The 19,710-nt window shown below is 42.1% G+C and overlaps 1 protein-coding gene across 1 annotated transcript; it reads left to right on the forward strand.

The window, feature by feature from the left end:
- The first annotated feature begins 9,686 nt into the window (after positions 1 to 9,686).
- Sele (selectin E) lies at positions 9,687 to 16,016 on the forward strand. The gene is made up of 11 exons (XM_052736506.1): positions 9,687 to 9,723; positions 10,236 to 10,619; positions 11,286 to 11,393; positions 11,818 to 12,006; positions 12,739 to 12,924; positions 13,324 to 13,512; positions 13,857 to 14,045; positions 14,140 to 14,316; positions 14,933 to 15,043; positions 15,830 to 15,851; positions 15,959 to 16,016. The coding sequence occupies exons 1-11, from the start codon at positions 9,687 to 9,689 to the stop codon at positions 16,014 to 16,016; spliced, it is 1,650 nt and encodes a 549-aa protein (XP_052592466.1).
- The last annotated feature ends 3,694 nt before the right edge of the window (positions 16,017 to 19,710 follow it).

The following is a 19,710-nucleotide window of genomic DNA, read 5'->3' on the forward strand; positions in this document are numbered from 1 at the left end:
CTCTTAAGAAGTCATATAGACTGTGGTTTAGGTTAATGATTAAGGAAAACAATCGAGTCCCAGGAGTTAGGTCAAGTTCTTTTTGATATTGGGAAATGTGTTCACAGGTGTGTATCACATGTTTCAGTGGGCATCATAGCTAAGACAAACCTTTAAACAATTGACATCACGTAACTAGAAAACAAGAATTGGATGGTTAGTTAAGATAGTGGGACAGGACTCTAAAATATGAAAAGTGAAACTAATAACCTGTTTCTCTGACAATTATAAAAACCACTGCCTATGGAAAAGTTATGTCTGAAAGGCTCCTGATCCTATGAGAAATCTAAAAGATAAATGTTTAACTGTATGTGAGTTCTTGGGCATAATTTGTTTTTCACCTGTAATATGTAAAATGTTGAATCATGTAAGGGAAATAAGAAACATGTTGGTTTTGTAACTTGTATTCACTGTAATCATTCACTTAAAAATAGAATGTAACCACATTGTAATTTTTATATTGCTTGAAAGATTCTGCTACGATATACAAGCTGCAAGAGAAAAAAATAAAGAGGTTGGAAGGAAGACATCAGGAAGTAGGGAGAAGGAAGTCGTCAGGAAAGAGACAGAAGGGAAACATCAGGGTAGAAGAACAGAACAGAAAAAGAAGAGAGTAGAACAAGCAACAGGAAGAATAATAAAACAAAAAGGAAATTTTTCCCTCAGAAATGAAGTCTGCGGTTTTTCTCAACGACTCTGCATCTCATTCCCAGTCTCTCTGACCTGCAGAAGGATGGACCCTCTGTCACATCAGGTGACTGCGTATGCCGGGTGTTTTACACATCATCGTCACCTCTCTTTATTTTTATTTACTTATCCTCCTTTTCTTTTTGAAACGGAGTCTCATTCTGTAGCCCAGACTGGCCTGGCACTCCCTATGTAACCCATCCTGGCCTCAAATTCATCGTAATCCTCCTGCCCGAGTCTCCCATGTGTTGGGATTACAGGCATACACTCAGATTTATACTTGTTTTTAATTATGATGTAAAAAAAAAATCCTCCTCTTTTTATAGCTACCATATCAGATTACACACGAAGAACCTGAAGTTCAAAGAGATTTAAAGTCTTGTTTGGGGTCACCTAGCCAGCTTGAAGCAACACCCAGAAGAGTCTGTTGGATTTACAGATGTATGGGCTACTGTAAACGGATTTTCCTTCTATTCCAAACCAACTCTCAGCAATTTGGCAAAGTGGAAACTTTAGTGTATCAGACAATGAAAGCCCAGCAAAATGTACTTAGGATTTGATTTTCTGGGCATTTCCATTTGCCCGAGTTACTCATTCCCGAGCATGCTGAGGGTGCCTGACTTCTCGCAAGCTGTCTCATGGCAGGTATGGTGGCATGGCCATGTCTGAGAAAAATGTCTCATTTCTCAGATTCACTAATTAAAGGAAGCATCTCACTTGTTCAAATCATAGATAAAGACATGCCTATTACCCTCAGCCAAAATGACCGGAGGTATCCTTTAATGAGATAAGACGATAAAGAGGAACTTCTTATAAGGTATTATTCATCTCTTGCTATCTGCTAGGAGCAGAGACAAGGGCTTGATGGCTTAGATAAATTACTATCTGTATTCCTGTAACATTCCCCAGGGAGGGATCTAGGAGACTTAACTGTTTATTCTCCAAAATCAACATTACTCAAAAACACAAAGGAACCCTGAATATCAAGAATCAAGTGTCAACACTCAGAGAACAGGGAAATTCTGTTTTGAATGTCAGCCAAACATCTCCCATGGTCCCCTCTCTGGATAATATGGGCCCATTACTCATCCACAGATGTATCTGATTCACCATCGAGTTGCTACAGTACACACACATTAGCTTTCAACCTGGTACACTGGTGAAGATGTTTACGGACGCCGTTGACATCACAGGTAGGTGGCTTTGTCTGCAGACAGGACATTACATTGGCAGGTGGTGCCAGGGTGGCTGGTGCAGTTGGAGTTTCCATACCAGGCACAATGCCCATTTTTCTATCTGAATGTTTTCCTAAATTTCTGTTAGCATTGTCCAATTTAGATACAAAGGTTAGAACCTGGTGTGTGTTGGGAAGGCCCAATTTACTCTTCTCAGAATTTTAATACACTTAAAGGGATTTGATGATGCATTACTGTTTTGGGAAGCACAACAGTTAGTTTTTGCCAGCTTTCCATAATGTAGTATCACTAGGAAGAGGGTCCCAGTGAGGCATTGTCTAGATAAGGTTAACTTTTATTGTTTGTTTGTTTGTTTTTTTGTTTTTCGAGACAGGGTTTCTCTGTGTAGCTTTGTGCCTTTCCTGGGACTCACTTGGTAGCCCAGGCTGGCCTTGAACTCACAGAGATCCACCTGGTTCTGCCTCCCGAGTGCTGGGATTAAAGGTGTGCGCCACCACCGCCCGGCGATAAGGTTAACTTATGGACATGCTTGTGGAAGATTTTCTTAACTATGATCACTGAAGTGGGAAGACCCACTCTGAATGTGGGTATACCATTTCATGGGTTTGGGTCCTGGACTGTGTAAGAGTAGAGGAAGCAAGTCACATAGCAGGTGTGCATTCATTCATTCTCTCTCTGCTATTGGCCGTGGACGCAATATGAATAGCTGCCCCGGCTCCTGCCTCTCTTCTCCACAATAATGGGCTATGACCTAGAACTGTGAGCTGAACTAACCCCCTTCTCATCTCAGTGACTCCTTATCAGTGTGTTTGATCACAGCAACAGAGATAAATTAGGACAGAAGGGAAAGGAGGCACGAACCAGGCAGTGTAGCTGGTTCCTAGCTCCTGGCGAACAGCCAACAAGCCATAAGAACCTCAGTTTCAAGTCCATAAGGAACTCCATTCTGCCTACAATTTGAATGAGCTCCGAAGTAGATTAATTTCTGAGGCTTCCAATAAGAGCCCAGCTGGCTGACACCATGATGTTGGCAATATGAACCCAGGCAGGGGAGAAAACCCAAACTATTCATAATAAATGTGTGCTGTTTTCACCCATAAAGTTTGTGATAAATTGTTAAGATAATGATAGAAATTTTAAAAGCTGGACTGCTGCATTAGCTCAGAGAGCAAAAGCCCGCTGACCTGAGTTTGATTCCTAAGACCCACGTGGTGGAAGAAGAGGACGAACTCTCTCAAGCTATCCTCTGATCTCCACACCTGTACTATGGCATGTGCACATTCATGTGTGTGTGCATATGCTCACACACTCAATTACATAAATCATAATACAAAATTAAAAAGGAATTGAATAAGCCCAGAGTATCCCAGCAAATCATGTCAGAGTGAAGACCACGTACCTGTAATTTATTGTGGAGGGCTTTCTGTGGCCACAGACACCCTCCTGGAAATGCAGGAGAATTAATCATGCCCTCCCAGGATTGTCTTATAGCCAGTGGTTGATGAACGGTAGATACACACTATGAGGGGTTTTTTGTTTGTTTGTTTGTTTTGTTTTGTTTTTGTTTGTTTGGTTTTTTTTTTTTTTTTTTTTTTTTTTTGGTTTTTCGAGACAGGGTTTCTCTGTGTAGCTTTGTGCCTTTCCTGGAACTCACTTGGTAGTCCAGGCTGGCCTCGAACTCACAGAGATCCGCCTGGCTCTGCCTCCCGAGTGCTGGGATTAAAGGCGTGCGCCACCACCGCCCGGCTGTTGTTGTTTTTTTAGACAGGGTTTCTCTGTGTAGTTTTGGTGCCTGTCCTGGATCTCACTCTGTAGACCAGGCTGGCCTCGAACTCACAGGGATCCGCCTGGCTCTGCCTCCCGAGTGCTGGGATTAAAGACATGCGCCACCACCGCCTGGCTCATTATGAGGTTTTATGCAGTGTTTCACAGAATTTTCTTGTAAAACTGAGCCCTGGCTGTCTCCAGTGTTAAATCCTTTATTAATAAACCTTCTGGTTAGATTCTTCCTGTCTCACTTCTTTACTGCCCTATATGGTTTCTTGGAATCATCTCTCAAATAAGTAGCTTATACCACGTTATGACTCGGGTTCTTCAGAAAAATCCTAACCTAAGATGCTGGCCTACAGAGCCAGGGTGGGAGTAAGCTGCTGGACCATTTACTCGTGTGAAAACAAATGTGTACTTTCCAGGTGAGAACTCTGAGCGAGTGTGACCTCACCAAAAGGATTCGAGCTTTAGGGTGATGCAGATGTGGACTCGAACCCAAGTTCTGCCAGTTAGTAACTGAAACAAAGCAAAAACAGATAAGTTTTTAACTTCTCTGGGTCTCTACTTTGTCTCCTGTAAGACGGGTTTATTGTCTTCCTTTCAAGTATAAAGCAATATATGTTCAGTAGTGGTCAGTGGTGGTTACTCATTAATGTTGTATTTAAATATTCACTGTTAACAATACAAGCATTTCCAAATAGAGAGCATTTGTCTAATGAACAGTATCAGTTATGGTTCCCGTGGCTAATATGGGTGTAAAGAGGCCTAGAATCTTCAGGTGTGTTCCTATTTCTCTCAAATCACCTATTTTTAATTTAGAGGAAAAATGACCCTTTCCCCTGGCCCTTTGATACCATTTTAATGCTATTTGAAACTGCTAAATTTTCTTTCTGGTAACAATAAAAAAAAAATTCAAAGTTATATTTTCAAACATGACCAGACTGAGATTTTCTACTAGGAAGGGCTGAGAACAAACCTAAGAATAGTTCCTGAGGGGGGAAAAAACCCAACTTTTAAAATAAGCTGCACAAGTGGCCAAGAGTAACAGACCGGGGCTTTTCTCCCATCCTGAACATTCTCTCGCCCTTGTTAGCATCAGCCAGGCCGTCTGGCTACACTCAGGAAGAGTTCAGCTAATTAACCAGTCCACCCCCTCACCCCCCCCTGTTTGCTTCTTCCGCTTGGGGAATTCACCAGAGTTGGCTCATTTAGAAGATATTCCCATTAGTTATTCCTTAAATCCCCAAACAGAAAGTTCGGAAGCTTTGAGATAAGGTGCTGCCAAGCAGGAAACAAAGCCGTGGCAAGCAAGGAACAGAGCCCTGCCAAGCAGGAAGCAAAGGCACCTTAAGACCGTTAAGTCTCTCATCATCTCGGAAGCTCCAGGAGTGGGGCTGGAGAGTCCTCCTGAACCCAAGGGGAAGATAAAGCAAGTGAATGCACACACACACGCACACACACGCACGCACGCACGCACGCACGCACACACACACTTCTTTCTTTCTTGGTAATAAGCCACCTACTTCTCAGATGTAAGAATCCAGAATGGCTGCTCGTCCTAAACACCGTTTGTATTTCCTCAGCACCGTCACAAAGCCTATCATCCCTGTACCTCAGCTTTCCAGTTTGGTCAGAATTCTGATACCTAAGGATATGCTTTCTTTTGTTTGAATTTGGTGGGCATTTTGTTTGTTTGGCTTTGTTTTAAGACAGGCTCCTGTGTAACCCAAGCTGTCCTCAAACTCACTATGTAGCTATGGCTGGCCTTGAACTCCTGATTCCTCTAGGCTCTGCTTTCCAAGTTCTATAGATATTTACCTGTGTGTAGGGGGTGGAGACCTCACTATCTTACTCTTACAGACCTTGAACTTACTATGTAGCCCAAACAGACCTTGAGTTGGTAGTCCTCCTGCCTCAGCATACTGAACTCTGCAATTTCAAGCTTGTGACACCACACCCAGCTAAGGTCCATTTTACTGAGATGTTCAGGGGACTCTTCTCCACAATTTGGTCTTGTCCACATCTTCCCACGGGAGGGAGAAGCAGGGTGGGTAGCACTGCTCCTGCCTTAGCTGGCTGTCTGAAGCTGTCTACAAATCACAAGTGAAGCACTGGGAAATGAATCGAGAGGCAACCAGACCAATTTTACATCGCTAATGTAATGCACTTATGTTCGGATCAAACAAGGAACACCACTCTGTGATGTGGTGGTATGCTGATATTAACCTTCGATTATCATTTGGATGTAGCAAAGAAGTGTTGGCATACTATAAATAAGATTGGATCTTCATCAGGATTTTCTTCCACTACCCTTGTCTGTAACGATGCTTTAGATGTCCTCAAAGTAGGAATTTGGAGGCACTGAGGCTTTTGAAAATCCAAAACTAAGAGGTAAAACAAACCTTTTCCAGAGGGAGGAGAAAGAGGTGCTTCACTCCAGGAGACAGGAGTGAAGCGTGTACTTCCCAGTTACACTCAGCAGTGATGGTTCAAACAGGAATGGACACATCTATAGAGGTTATTTGCTTATGTGTTTGTTTTGTTGCACATGGCTACGGCCAGGGCTACTTTCCACCTTACCCAACAACCTGCCTTCTCTGCAGGACAATCTTGATTAGAGTTCTAACATTTATCTCACTTCCCTACCTCCTCTGTTGAACCCTCATTCTCTCAGGAGTACTGAAGTGGTTAGAATCCTCAATGTAGAGGGTGTAGGAGGTAAGATAAGGGACTTGAAGGAAAGGGCTAATGAAGCAGGGATGTGTGACACCTGGCGGGGCAGCCTAGGGTGTGCCTGTACTCACATCCTCTTCTTTCTTTTAATTTGTCACGTCCATGGAGGGCATTCCTTCTCCCAAGGCTGAGATCCTCAAGGGTCTATATCAGCCTAGACTGAAAACAGAACAGTTCAGAACTGACTACATCTTCAGAGCTTGGAAGGCTCAGTACAGACCATAGTACCACTAAGCAGCTTGTTTCTCGTGAATTTTGTCTTACTTGAATCAAATTAATATTCAAAACCCTGACCATTTAAGTCTTACCTAATTTCCCTTTGCACTCACCTTCCACAACCCCACAAAAGTAACTGCCCCTCATTGGTGCTGGATGGGATGAATCAGATGATGCAGCTACAGAAGGCTGGCACCCTGCCCTCCCCCGACCCAGCTTCCCCAGGACTGTTTACGGCTTCTCCAGAAACTTGAGCAAGAAGAGCAACTCCATCAGCTCCCAGTGTCCACCCACAGGATTTTCAGGTCCAGTCTCAGGGGCAAGACAGGAAATATCCTGGGAGAACGCGGGATGGTAGGGTGAGTGGATTTGGAATAACATGCCTCTCATTATATCTGTGTGTATCTTTAGACATAATGTAGATGAAACCTCCTTAGTTACAAATCTCTTCTATCACTGCTCTTATCTGTCTTTCTTATATTGAGTTCTTTACCTAAAACTCTTTTGTTATAAATTTAGAACACACATTTTGCCCTTTGGCCTCAGAGAAAGGCTGCCTTTGATCAGAATATTTTGGCAAATGTGACTTAGAGTTGGCACTGCCTTCCGGGCAGGGCACAGTTAACTTGTCTGTTATTTTTCCTTTCCCACTTGCTTTCTCTTTGCTGAGGAGCCAGGGCCTGTCCTCATGGCATCCTTCCCCTGCCATATACTGTCCTGGATCTTCTACCTGCCCCCCATGCCTCACATCGCTTGGCAGAAAGCTTTAGTGATCCAGGGGCTTCAGGAAGAGGAAGGCAAAGACTGGGGAGTGAGGAAGAGCAGAGACCTCAGTATGGGCAACAACCGAAGGCACCGCCATGGTCTGGGAGATCAAGGGAGAGGGCTCTGGTGATTGGTTGCCTGGGTTTCCCACAACGTATCTCTATGCAGTTACATGAGATGAAACCTGTTTTGATAGACAGACAGATAGGCAGGCAGACAGACAGACAGACAGATAACTAGAACCTGGCTCCTTAATTTCCTCACTTGTAAAACAGGGGTAGGGTACACATTTCACAAGTGATAGAAATAAAAAAAAACAATACAAACAGACATGGCAACATGCTCAGAATAAAGCCTGGCACAGAAGAAGCACCCAAAATGTTAGAGATTATAATCGGGTGTCTAGGTCATCAAGAAAGTATTGTATTCCTACAGAGACTGTATCACCAATGTCGAAACTAAAAACTGAGTTATGAAAAATCCATACATGCAAATGTATGATTGAGAGCTGTTTATGACTAATTTGCAAAAATAATAGTTAGGTACTTAATCAACATGCCAGGTAAATTTTGTTGTAAGATTCGAGTCAATGCACATGGATTTTCTTTTTCCATTTCGGGATGGTGTCTCACACTTGTAGTCAAGGCTGGGACACAGGGTGGTCACTTACCTGTGTCAGTTTCCCAAATGCCAGGGTGATGGGCATGTGTCACACTTACTTGACTATGCTTTTTAAAAACTATTAGACCCCAGGTGGCGGTGGCACACACCTTTAATCCCAGCACTCGGGAGGCAGAGCCAGGCGGATCTCAGTGAGTTCGAGGCCAGCCTGGTCTACAGTGCGAGATCCAGGACAGGTACCAAAACTACACAGAGAAACCCTGTCTCGAAACCCCCCCCTAAAAAAAATAGACATGCATTTGTAATTCACATGTAGATAAACAGATAGACAGATTACGTATGAACACAATGTTACAGCTTTATCTTGCCTAAAATCTAAATAAGCAGTATGTGGGGTTGTATTTTTACATGTGCTGAACAATAACAACCATATTTAGCTAAATAAACTAAGATGAAGGATTGAGATAGTGATATTATTTAGAAAATGCAAGATGGCAGGAAGCTAGAAGGGGTACGTTTTTATCTCCCATTTAATCCTATTTTGTAGAAACAAGCTATTATTTAGAATAGACGGGTGAAGCTTTTTTTTTTTGTAACTTCATCATAACTAGTGAGGATATATGTGAGAATAAACATATACTTCATGAGTCTCTCTGCTGTACCACAGTGCCTATTGGAATGGGCTAAGGTAGCAGGTGAATAAAGAGAAAGCGGGTGTTGATGACAGTCATGCATGAGACAATTGAGAGTGATAGACCATGAGTAATAATATATTTATAGCTTGCTTATGTTTATGAAACTAATTTCTACATGTAAGTGATAAAAGCAATCAGACTTTTTGACAAAGGAATTAAAATCACATTTGCATCATATTTAATAAAATTGCATACAAATTATAAGAGCCTAGAAAAGGGATTAGCTTAGAGGAACAGAGTTTCTGGCATCACTGTGAAAGTTTTTTGATGTGGTGGGTATTCCCAGAAAGCTTTTTGGATGCGGTTGAGGATTTCCTCTTTACCAGATTTTGATAATAATGTCCTATGACTCACAGGAAGCCAGCTCCGCTATAAAGAGACTCCAGCAGAAGCAATACTCAGTGGTCCTTGATTGACTACACATCAAACCTGCTAGAAGAGCAGAGAGACGGAAGCAGAAGCAATACACCTGAGAAATCCAACACCCCGGCAACCATTCCACAGAACAGTAAGTGCATATTCCAAGCCAGAGGAGCCTTGTGCCCAAAACATAGGTTTATATGTGTGTGCACACATTCAAAAAGTCTTCTGATAAAAAGATCTGTGTAAGCTGTTATAGCATTTGTAATTAAAACCTGCCTTTTCTCTTTGTTTAAAATGATGAAAATCTTAAAGTTTGTATCTCTTCACCACAGTAAATGTCTTTGAAATAAGTGGTGAGGTACAGGAATCCTTTCCTAACACCTCATGGTGTTGCCTTAAATGCGATGATAGAAGGGAGTGAGTAATCCACATTTAGAATTTTTTTGTAACTAATTCTGTACTTTCTCTCCTCAGAAAAGTATCTCCAGTCCAATTTCTGGATTAGAGGAGCTTTAGAATCATTTTGTAACTAATTCTGTACTTTCTCTCCTCAGAAGAGTATCTCCAGTCCAATTTCTGGATGAGAGGAGCTGCTGGAGTCATGAATGCCTCATGGTTTCTCTCCACTCTTACTTTTGGTAAGCTGGAGTCATTGCAAACCAGGGTCTCTCATCTTCACCCTATTGAGTCTTAAGAATAGGGTATTTTGTTGTGTGGGGCTGCTCTGTGCTTTGTAGAGTGGTTAGCAGGATTGCTGACCTCTCCCTGTAGGGTTCTGCCCTCTGGTAGGAATAGTTAGTTTCCTTACATGGGAAGGATGGATCCTAAGTGACCTATTCAGGCATTGTAAAGATTCATTCATTTGGTTCCGGAAATGGGGCTCAGACAGGTATCACACAGCATCCAATGAAGCTTTGTTTTCTCTGACTTCCAGTGTACCATGAAGTTAGAGTATTACGTTGTGATTGTAATAAAGCACCAGTGGATGGCCAGTCACACAGTGCTACACAGAAATGCTAGTCCCTCCAGATGTTTCTCTTTTTACTTTTAAAAGCAATAGTTTGGGCCATCACAAAGCCCCCTGTAAGCCAAAAATAAGACAACATAAAGCAAGACTAAACTTTGCTATTCCTTTCTTGACCCAACCCAGTGCTTCTCATTGGAAAGAGCGTAGCTTGGTATTACAACACCTCCATGGAACTCATGACGTACGATGAAGCCAGTGCGTACTGTCAACAGAAGTACACACATCTGGTGGCGATTCAGAACAAAGCAGAGATCAATTATCTAAACTCCAATCTGAGATATTCACCAAGTTATTACTGGATTGGAATCAGAAAAGTCAATAACATATGGATCTGGGTGGGGACCCACAAGCCTCTGACCGAGGAGGCTAAAAACTGGGCACCCGGTGAACCAAACAACAAACAAAACAATGAGGACTGTGTAGAAATCTACATCAAAAGACGCAACGACCCAGGCATGTGGAATGACGAGAGATGTGACAAAAAGAAACTGGCTCTGTGCTACACAGGTATGAAGTTTCTGGGTGGCAGAAGGTTGGTTTTGCGTGGAGGCAGCCTGGCATATTTAGAGTACTCAATATGATCGGTCTCTGCTTTGCACATTTTCTGGTTTTTTTTTTTTTTTTTTTTTTTTTTGGTTTTTCGAGACAGGGTTTCTCTGTGTAGCTTTGCGCCTTTTCCTGGAACTCGCTTTGGAGACCAGGCTGGCCTCGAACTCACAACATTTTCTGTTTTTAAAGAGATGATTGTAAAGCATTCCAACAGTAATGACATCTTTTATTTTTTACTGATTGGTATGAGTAAAGGCAAGAATGTATGGGTATACATATATGCATAGATAGTTCTATATAGTTTATCAATATACAGAGTAAAAATACTCAGATACAGTACATGTTTTAGTTGTTTGTGGCATGAAACTATCTTCAGAGATGTTATGAATTAGTGTTTTTTTTTTTGCTTGGTGCCAAGAACAGCTACTCTGCTAATGTCCATTTATTATCACTAAGTTATACAACAGCCTAGAACTTGAGTTGGATGTGTCAGTAAAAATCTTGGGCATTAATGCCATTAATGTTATCTGGATTGCACAGATTATAGACTAAAAACAAATTTAAAAAATTCATGGTCAACACCATAGTAATTGATTGTCCTCATCTGGATTGTGCTTTCTGTAGCTTCCTGTACCCCTGCATCCTGCAGTGGGCATGGTGAATGTGTGGAGACCATCAATAGTTACACTTGCAAGTGTCACGCTGGCTTCCTTGGACCCAACTGTGAGCAAGGTAAGTCTTGTCCTCACCTGTTCCTTCTCCAAAGACGGTAGCATCCTCTCATGGTCCAGATGGCTTGTCAGCTGGGGCCACATATTTCCTCTACTTGAATACATAGAGTAAGAGCACTGTAGTAGCTGGGATTATCAAGTCAGACCCTCCTGGGTCCAACTCCAGCCTTACTGCTTGTTACTTATGACACCTTGACAAAGTAGTCTTACAGGATGACTGAATATTTCAGTTGTATTAAACTAAACAACTTCATGTGACAACTAGCTGTTTGAAGATAATAATAAAAACACCTTTATAACCTAATGGTTCCATAGAGCCTGGACCATAGGAAATGCTCAATGGGCAATAATTATGGTGTCCAGTGCTCCTCTCTCCTATGCAAGGTGAGAGATGAGCAGAAGTGTGACTTGGTTCTTTTTTTCAGTTGTGACCTGCAAAGAACAGAAACACCCTGACCATGGAAGCCTGAATTGCACCCATCCTTTTGGCCTCTTCAGCTATAATTCCTCCTGCTCTTTCAGCTGTAACAGGGGCTACCTGCCCAGCAGCACAGAGACCACCATACAGTGTATGTCCTCGGGAGAATGGAGTGTGCCTACTCCAGCCTGCCATGGTAACTCTCAAAATGCTCTAAACCTTCTCACTCCTCCCCATTGCCTTAGTTTTTACCCAACTTATAACTTTTTCCAATTAAGTTCTTCTGTTGTTTCATTTAGTAAAACTTATTCTCTCTGTGAGCTGTATGGGTGATCTGATACCTGTTTGGTTAAACATAGGATTTGTTTTTCATTTTTTTTAATGGGTATTTCTGAGGGTCTGATGACATGTAAAGGAAGATGTCATGGAGACAGTGGAAACACATCTAGACAGCCTCATGACTTTCTCATGGGCTTTCCTGTTCAGTTGTCCCATGAATTGGGACCAACTTTAGCACTGTGATGATCAGGGAGCTTCAATATCTTTTTGCACAGTTCTCTGGTGTCATCAAGGAGATTCATGGCTCAGGTCCTTTGTATGTTAATATTGCCTTTACACCAAGTCATGAATCTTGATCTAGAGGCTGTTATTTTTGTTGTTGTTGTTGTTGTTTATGTATATAATAAAATAGATCAGAGATCATCCAGCATAGTCAAAGCAAAAATCAGTAAAGAGAAACTGAAAGTACGAATAAAGACTAACACATTTGTTATGGGTCTACATGTTATCAAGAATTGGGACAGGAATTTGGGTTACACCCTTTGAAGATGGGTCTCACCTTCTTTTATAAACCCTAATTCAATAGAAAGTGAAAACATCTATGGCATTTTCTTTGTGTAAAACTCTCTCTTCTCCTTCATCTCCTCAGTGGTTGAATGTGAAGCTTTGACACACCCTGCCAATGGAGTTAGGGAATGTACCTCAAATACTGGGAGCTTCCCATGGAACACAACCTGTACATTTGACTGTAATGAAGGGTATCAGCGAGTTGGAGTTCAGAATCTACAGTGTACCTCATCTGGCATCTGGGACAATGAGAAGCCATCGTGCAAAGGTAGAGTTCTTCCATGTTGAGATTCATCGCATTCTCTTCCTCAACTAACGCTTGAAATGGGCAAGCCAGGCTTACTGACTTGAATGGGTGTCTTTCTGACACCACATGGAAGCTTTCTTCCTTGTTCTTTGGCGATGTAAAATTTTTCCCTTTCCCCTCCCTCTGCACATCAGACCAGTGTGGAGGCACCATATTCTTGCTAAAGCTGCCCCATATTATGTCTCATTATCATGGAGATATTGGATCACATAGGGAACACAGCAGCCTTCCCAGGAATTCATATTGAAGAATTCTCTTGAGTTCTTTGAGCACAGCTTTGTGTCAACTGAACTTGCATCAAATGGCAAGTGTTCTCCAGCATCGCCGTGATGTTTTCTCACCCTTTCTCCGATTTCTCAGCTTTCCAGTGTGAAGCCTTATCCAGGCCACAATGGGGCCACATGAAATATCTTCCCAGTACTTCCGGACCTTTCCAAAGTGGATCCAGTTATGAGTTCTCCTGTGTACAAGGATTTGAATTGAAGGGATCAAAAAGGCTTCAGTGTGGCCCAAGAGGGGAGTGGGACAGCAAAAAGCCTACATGTTCAGGTACATTCTCTTTAGAAATTATTTCTATTTGTGTGTGTGTGTGTGTGTGTGTGTGTGTGTGTGTGTGTGTGTGTGTGTGTATACTCGAAAGCCCATGTGTGGAGATCAGAGGACAACTTGCAGGAGTCCATTTTCTCCTTCTCATATGGGTCCCAGAAATGAGATTGAGGTTGTTAGGACTGGCAGCAAATTCCTTTACCTCCTGAGCCATCTTGCTGCCCCCCTGTGACATGCTTTGAATTTCACAGTGAGATAGAAGCTACTGAACATCTTTGTAGCTTGGTTGCCACAAGACACCTGCTATAGCCCAATGCTTACACGTCTGAATGGCTCCTCTCTTCCAGCTGTGAAGTGTGATGCTATCCCTCAGCCCCAGAATGGTTTCATGGAGTGTGCTCATGCTACTACTGGAGAATTCACCTACAAGTCCTCATGTGCCTTTCAGTGCCACAAGGGCTTTAAATTACATGGATCAGCTCAACTTGAGTGCACATCCCAGGGACAGTGGACCCAGGAGGTGCCCTCCTGCCAAGGTACCATTTTGAGTTCAGACTCTCAGGACAAACATCAACTTAGCAGTTTTGTGGTTAGGTTTTCCTAATTTCTACCATGGATGTGTCATTGCAGTGGTACAATGTTCAAGTCTTGAAGTTCCAGGAAAGATGAACATGAGCTGCAGTGGGGCACCTGTTTTCGGCACTGTATGTGAATTTACATGTCCTGATGGATGGACACTCAATGGATCTGCAATTCTGACATGTGGTGCCACAGGACACTGGTCTGGGATGCTGCCTACCTGTGAAGGTGATGGATTGATTGATGGTGGTTGCCTAGGGGAGTAGGTTGCAAAAGGAGTGTTATATTGCTAAGGAAGCTAACTGTCCATTATGTCAAAATCAGAATGGTGGGTTATAAGGGATGGATAGAAAGAAAACAAAACATGATGCATGTCAGTGGAACAGGTAGAATGTTTTGTTCTTATCTGCCTCCCCAATTCCCTCTCCAGGACTCTCCATTGATCCCCTCTGTTATCGTGATTTATTGTCATGGTCCTCCCTTTAGACCTCTTCCTCTTCCCTCATAGTGGGATTCTGAACATTGGAAAGGGGAGATCTAGAGATGAAAGGAGGAAATAAGCCTGAGAGAGAAGGCAAGGCTGGTTTAGTGTTAACCAAGGTGTGGTCTGATGATGTCAAAGAGCTTGACAAGGCTGTGTTCTGCTTGGGAACATGGGACACAGGCTCGACGGTGGTTTGGGAGAAACTGTTTAAATCTTCAATGCCAAGTCTCTGCTTCATGCATTTGACTACATGCTTCTTCTGCTGACAGTAATGAATGTGCAGAGAAAAGGCCAAAACAGGGCAGAAAGTCTCCAAAGCCAACTGTTGCTTATGCTGTTTCCTCCGACTTGTTTCCTCAGCCCCCACCGACTCCACCCGTCCCTTGGTAGTGGCACTTTCTACGGCAGGAACCTCACTCGTGGCATCATCCTCATTTCTCTACTTGTTGCTGAGATACTTCCGGAAGAAAGGTAAATTCAGGCATCCTCTGGAGAAATGATTTTGAAAAGTGTGTGTGTGTGTGTGTGTGTGTGTGTGTGTGTGTGTGTGTGTGTGTGTGTATTTCTCACTGATGAGCTATGGTCTCTTGAAATTTTTCACTAGAATCTAGAAAGTAGAACCTACTTATTAAGTAGCCCCAGCAAATGCCAGTGTAATCAAGCAAAAGTTTCATGATAAGGATTTCTTACTCAACTCAATGTTGAAAGTTTTAGGAAACCGACGTGGGCTGTGCTAACACTGCTTAACTCTAGGGGGCGCTACTCACTTCAAATTGCACAGTGCTCTTGGAGTTGCTCAATGAAAATTATGGAGTTGTACCGTGATTCTCTTGGGAGAATAGGTGAAATGATTTCAAGTCACAGAGAAAATTGCTTGGAATACTTTATGAATGTGCATATCTTCAGGAATAGGAAATGCACCCATGGTCCCTTTGGTCTACAGACTATTTAAATGTTTTTAATTAAAATTTGAAATTTAAACATTAGGAAACTTCATGTAAAAGTGTGGATTTTGTACTTCCCATGAGAACTTAGAAGAAAATCAGACAAGATGAGCATGCAACTATTTCCTGGTGTCAGGAAGCTGCTGTGTTCTTTGGATGTTTGATCCTCTCCATTTTACCTTAATTGCCACCAAATGTTTATTTATTACAGAGCCCTGTAGTGCTGAGAGTACAAACCCAGATGAATCAAGTAAATCAATCTAATTTGCTTAAAAGTCATTAGTCCAAATTAATAATTTTCTTTCTCTTTCAGCAAGGAAATTTGTTCCTGCTAGGTAAGTTGGATTCTTGTACAAAGCATGCCGCTTAATACTCCACTCATTTTTTTTTTCTGTGCATGTGGGAAAGCAGTGCTTGACATATTTTTCTCACATTTCCACAGCAGCTGCCAAAGCCTTCAGTCGTGTGGCAACTATCAAGTCCCTTCTCAAGTCATCTAAGTTCAAAACAATCAGGTGTGACTTGGGCAGGTCATGTTAAGGAGGGGAAATCCCCTTTTTCAATGACGTTTCTCCCTGACACCCTCAAACTTGCCATTGGCTAGAGGAAATCCCCATCTTCATGACCATTCATAGAGAGTTGTCTCGTTGCTTTGTGGAAGGAGGGGAAGGCTCAGAGTTCTGTCTTTCTTGGATCATTTTACTTGTGGATGATCATGGTAGTGGTGGTGAATGCTAGCCCCATTCAGCAATTAGATACCTAAGCATGGAGCTAAGCTAGGGATCCTGAGTGACTGGGACTATCCCCCTAGTCCTCTGAGATGACGAAAATGAGGCACAAAATTTATGGGATCTTGCCTGAGTTTCCAAAACTACTGTGCAGGGTAGCTGGAATTCAAAGCCCAGCACTTTTGTGATTCTGGAATCTGTGGTCCTCAATATCTGCATTGCTTCTGGGAACATATCTGGAAGGTTAAGACCTTCCAAATGCATTTTTCTTAATGAACAGAATTTTTGGTGTAGTCTGGGACTTAGAGAAAAAATGAACAGAAAGTAGATGTTTCAATTTGCCTCTCCAGCCTCCTTCCTTATTTTCTTTATTATTAACATCTTTCTTTAGCATAGTTCTTAACGATGACTAATACAGTTGAATTTCTGTTAATTAAAGCCCAAGGTTCACAAGGATTCATTCTTTAAGTTATATACTCCATAGCTTTAACCGATTTATAAATTCTTAACATAGTTATAAATTACAATGGATCACTCCCAAGAAACAGCCTGCTTAAAAGATGCAGTTTGTTGTTGCTATCCAGCACACAGGATATTTGGAAGGTTTTCACACTTGCTTGTATTTGCAGGAACACAGATGCGTCCTGGGAGATAGAATAATATGCTGAAGTCAGCAGAAAATGAGCTGACTCTGGGATTCTGGTCTCTCTTGCCTGCTTAATAACTGGGATTTTGACTTCGTGGATCAAAATTCAGTGACAAGGCCAGCCCTCTACCAGAGAGACTCAATTTCCTCTTTCCCAGACACAGTACCAAGAACATGCTGGCCACAGAAGTTTGAGGGTATTCTCTTCAAAAGAGAGTGAATGGACCAAGCCCTGGAATGGCAGAATTCTACCTTAGTCACTGGAATTTGGGAAGAGAAACAGCATTTTGTAGCTTCGTTTTCTCTCTTGTTCTCCAATTTTTCAATGGTTAATGCTGTTATTGTTGTTACAGGGATAAATAATATTTATCAGCAGTTTTAAGCAAACAGTTTTCTATCTCTCTCTTGAAAAAAAATCGAAATCGTCATATCCTCAGACTATGGCATGGGAATGTTGTTGGCATACAAGGTGCAAATCCTGCTGAGTGCTATGTGTTAGCACTGCTAGGCAGGCTTACTGGCTTTATCCCCATGGGATTCAGTGGCTTCTGAAGTATTCTCAGACATTGTGTTCTGTGTCCTTGCATGGAATCCACCATGTTGTCCATTACTCTTATTTCAGTGCAAGGGTCAAAAGGACTTTAAAAAAAAATCAGGAATCCTGTGACCTATGACAAGGCAAAAGTTACCTTAAATCATTTTTTATTAGCAAATCCTAATGTTCTGTCTGCAGTAAACTTATCTTCAAAACGAGGAATTACTGATCAGTGTGAACTCCTGAGTATTTAACTGTGGCTGGTTTTAAGACATGGTACTATCAGAAGAACAGAAGTTGAAGAGGGAGTCTGCATGTTTGGGGGCTTTTTCCCCAAAAATGTGGGTTTTTTTCTTTCTGAAAGAAAGAGCTTCCTTGAGGCCAAATGTTCTGATTTAATAAAAGCATAAATGCTAAAAGTGGAGGTGCATTTAAAAGTATTTGTTTAACAGCTTGTCTAAATATGAATGTGCTCTGCAGTCCTATAAAGGTGGGTCTTATGTGTGACAAGTAGCTACCCGATTCTTGTATATCATATACGATTCTAAATCCATGATGAGAGTTCACCACGCAATAGATCCAGGCAGTAGATTTTGAAAGAGTAAAAGTGTCTAACAGTTATTCTGTAGCTGTTTCATTCTCAGTGTTCATATGTTCTAGAGGGGAAAGCTTGTGTACACAACGATTGTGTTGCTTTACAGAGATTAAAATTCCTAAGGAATTTCACCTGTAGTTGGCAAGGACAAATCCTTGATCACTAAGTGAGTGCCAAGGCTGTTCCCATCAAAAGTGTCCCAACTTCCAAATTAACCTCTTAGAGAAAGAGAGTTTTTGAAAAGTGCTTACTGGATAGTGGCAATGGAGAAGCCAATGGTGAACAAGGAGTGTGACAAGCTTTAGTACCAAGGGGTGGGGAGAGGGGAAGAAGAGAGACCGCAAGACCCAGAGAAGGAGTAACTGTTGTGAAAGCACACAATGTATATTTTGTATTATATATTTTGTATCAGAAATAACTGTGTGAAATAAGAATGTGCTCTGTATCTGAATTTTATAGAGTATTTTAAATTATGATTGAAAATATTTTATGGGTCAAAAGTATGTATTTATTTAAATATGTCAAATTTGTTGTATTCACATGTCAGTATAATGTTTGACAATAAATGCCTTTTTACTTATCTTTGTGTATATAAACCTTCTTAGCATTTTTAGTTCATCTAGATAAAATCTGTATAGGATAAAATTTACATGTTTAAAATTTATTTTACATACCAACTACAGTCCCCCTTCCTCCCCTTCTCTCGCTCCCCCTCCACCTCCCCTAACCCACTCCCATCCACTCCTGAGAAAGGGTAAGGCCATTCATGGGGAGTCAACAATGCCTGGAGCTTGAGGCAGGACCAACACCCATCCCCTCCCACATCAAGGCTGAGCAAGGAATCCCCCATATGGAATGGGCTTCAAAAAGCCAGCTCATGCATGAGGGATAGATCCTGGTCCCACTGCTAGGGGTCCCACAAACAGACCAGGCAACAAACCCACATGCAGAGGTCCTAGTTTGGTCCCATGCAGGCTCCCCAGCTGTTAGTCTAGTGTCCATGTGCTCCCACAGGTTCAGATCATCTGTCTCTGTGAGTTTCCCCTTCACGATCTTGACCCCCCACCCCATATAATCCTTCTTCCCTCATGTCAGCTGGACTCCAGTAGCTCAACCTGGTGCTTGAATGTGGATCTTTTCTTCTGCTTCCATCAGTTACTGGATGAAGGTTCTATGATGATAGTTAGGATATTCACCAATCTGATTACAGGGGAAGGCCAATTCAGGCACACTCTCCATTACTGCTGTGAGTCTTAGCTGGGGTCATCCCTGTGGATTCCTGGGAATTTCCCTAGCGTCAGGTTTCTCCCTAGCCCTGTAATGGCTCCCTCCATTGAGATATCTCTTTAGTTGCTCTCCCACTCCATCCCTCACCCAACTCGACCATCTATTTCCTCATGTTCTCACCCCCATCCCCTCCCCTTTATGGTAAAATTTACATTTTAATTAATTTAATTGATTGAATGATCGTGTGTGTGTGTGTGTGTGTGTGTGTGTGTGTGTGTGTGTCTGATTGTCACTGTGAATGTGTGGAGACCAGAGGACATCTTTGAGGACTCAGTTCTCTCTTTCCACCATGGGCTGGCTGGGCAAGTGTTTTTACCCATTGAGCCATCTTGTTGGCACAAAATTCCCTCTTTTAAAGTGGAATACCAGGCAACCATGTACCTAACTCTGCAACAGTTCTATT

This window comes from Peromyscus californicus, unplaced genomic scaffold (genome assembly GCF_007827085.1).
Source record: "Peromyscus californicus insignis strain IS unplaced genomic scaffold, ASM782708v3 Scaffold_14__1_contigs__length_90479793_seg_2, whole genome shotgun sequence".
Lineage (NCBI taxonomy): Eukaryota > Metazoa > Chordata > Mammalia > Rodentia > Cricetidae > Peromyscus > Peromyscus californicus.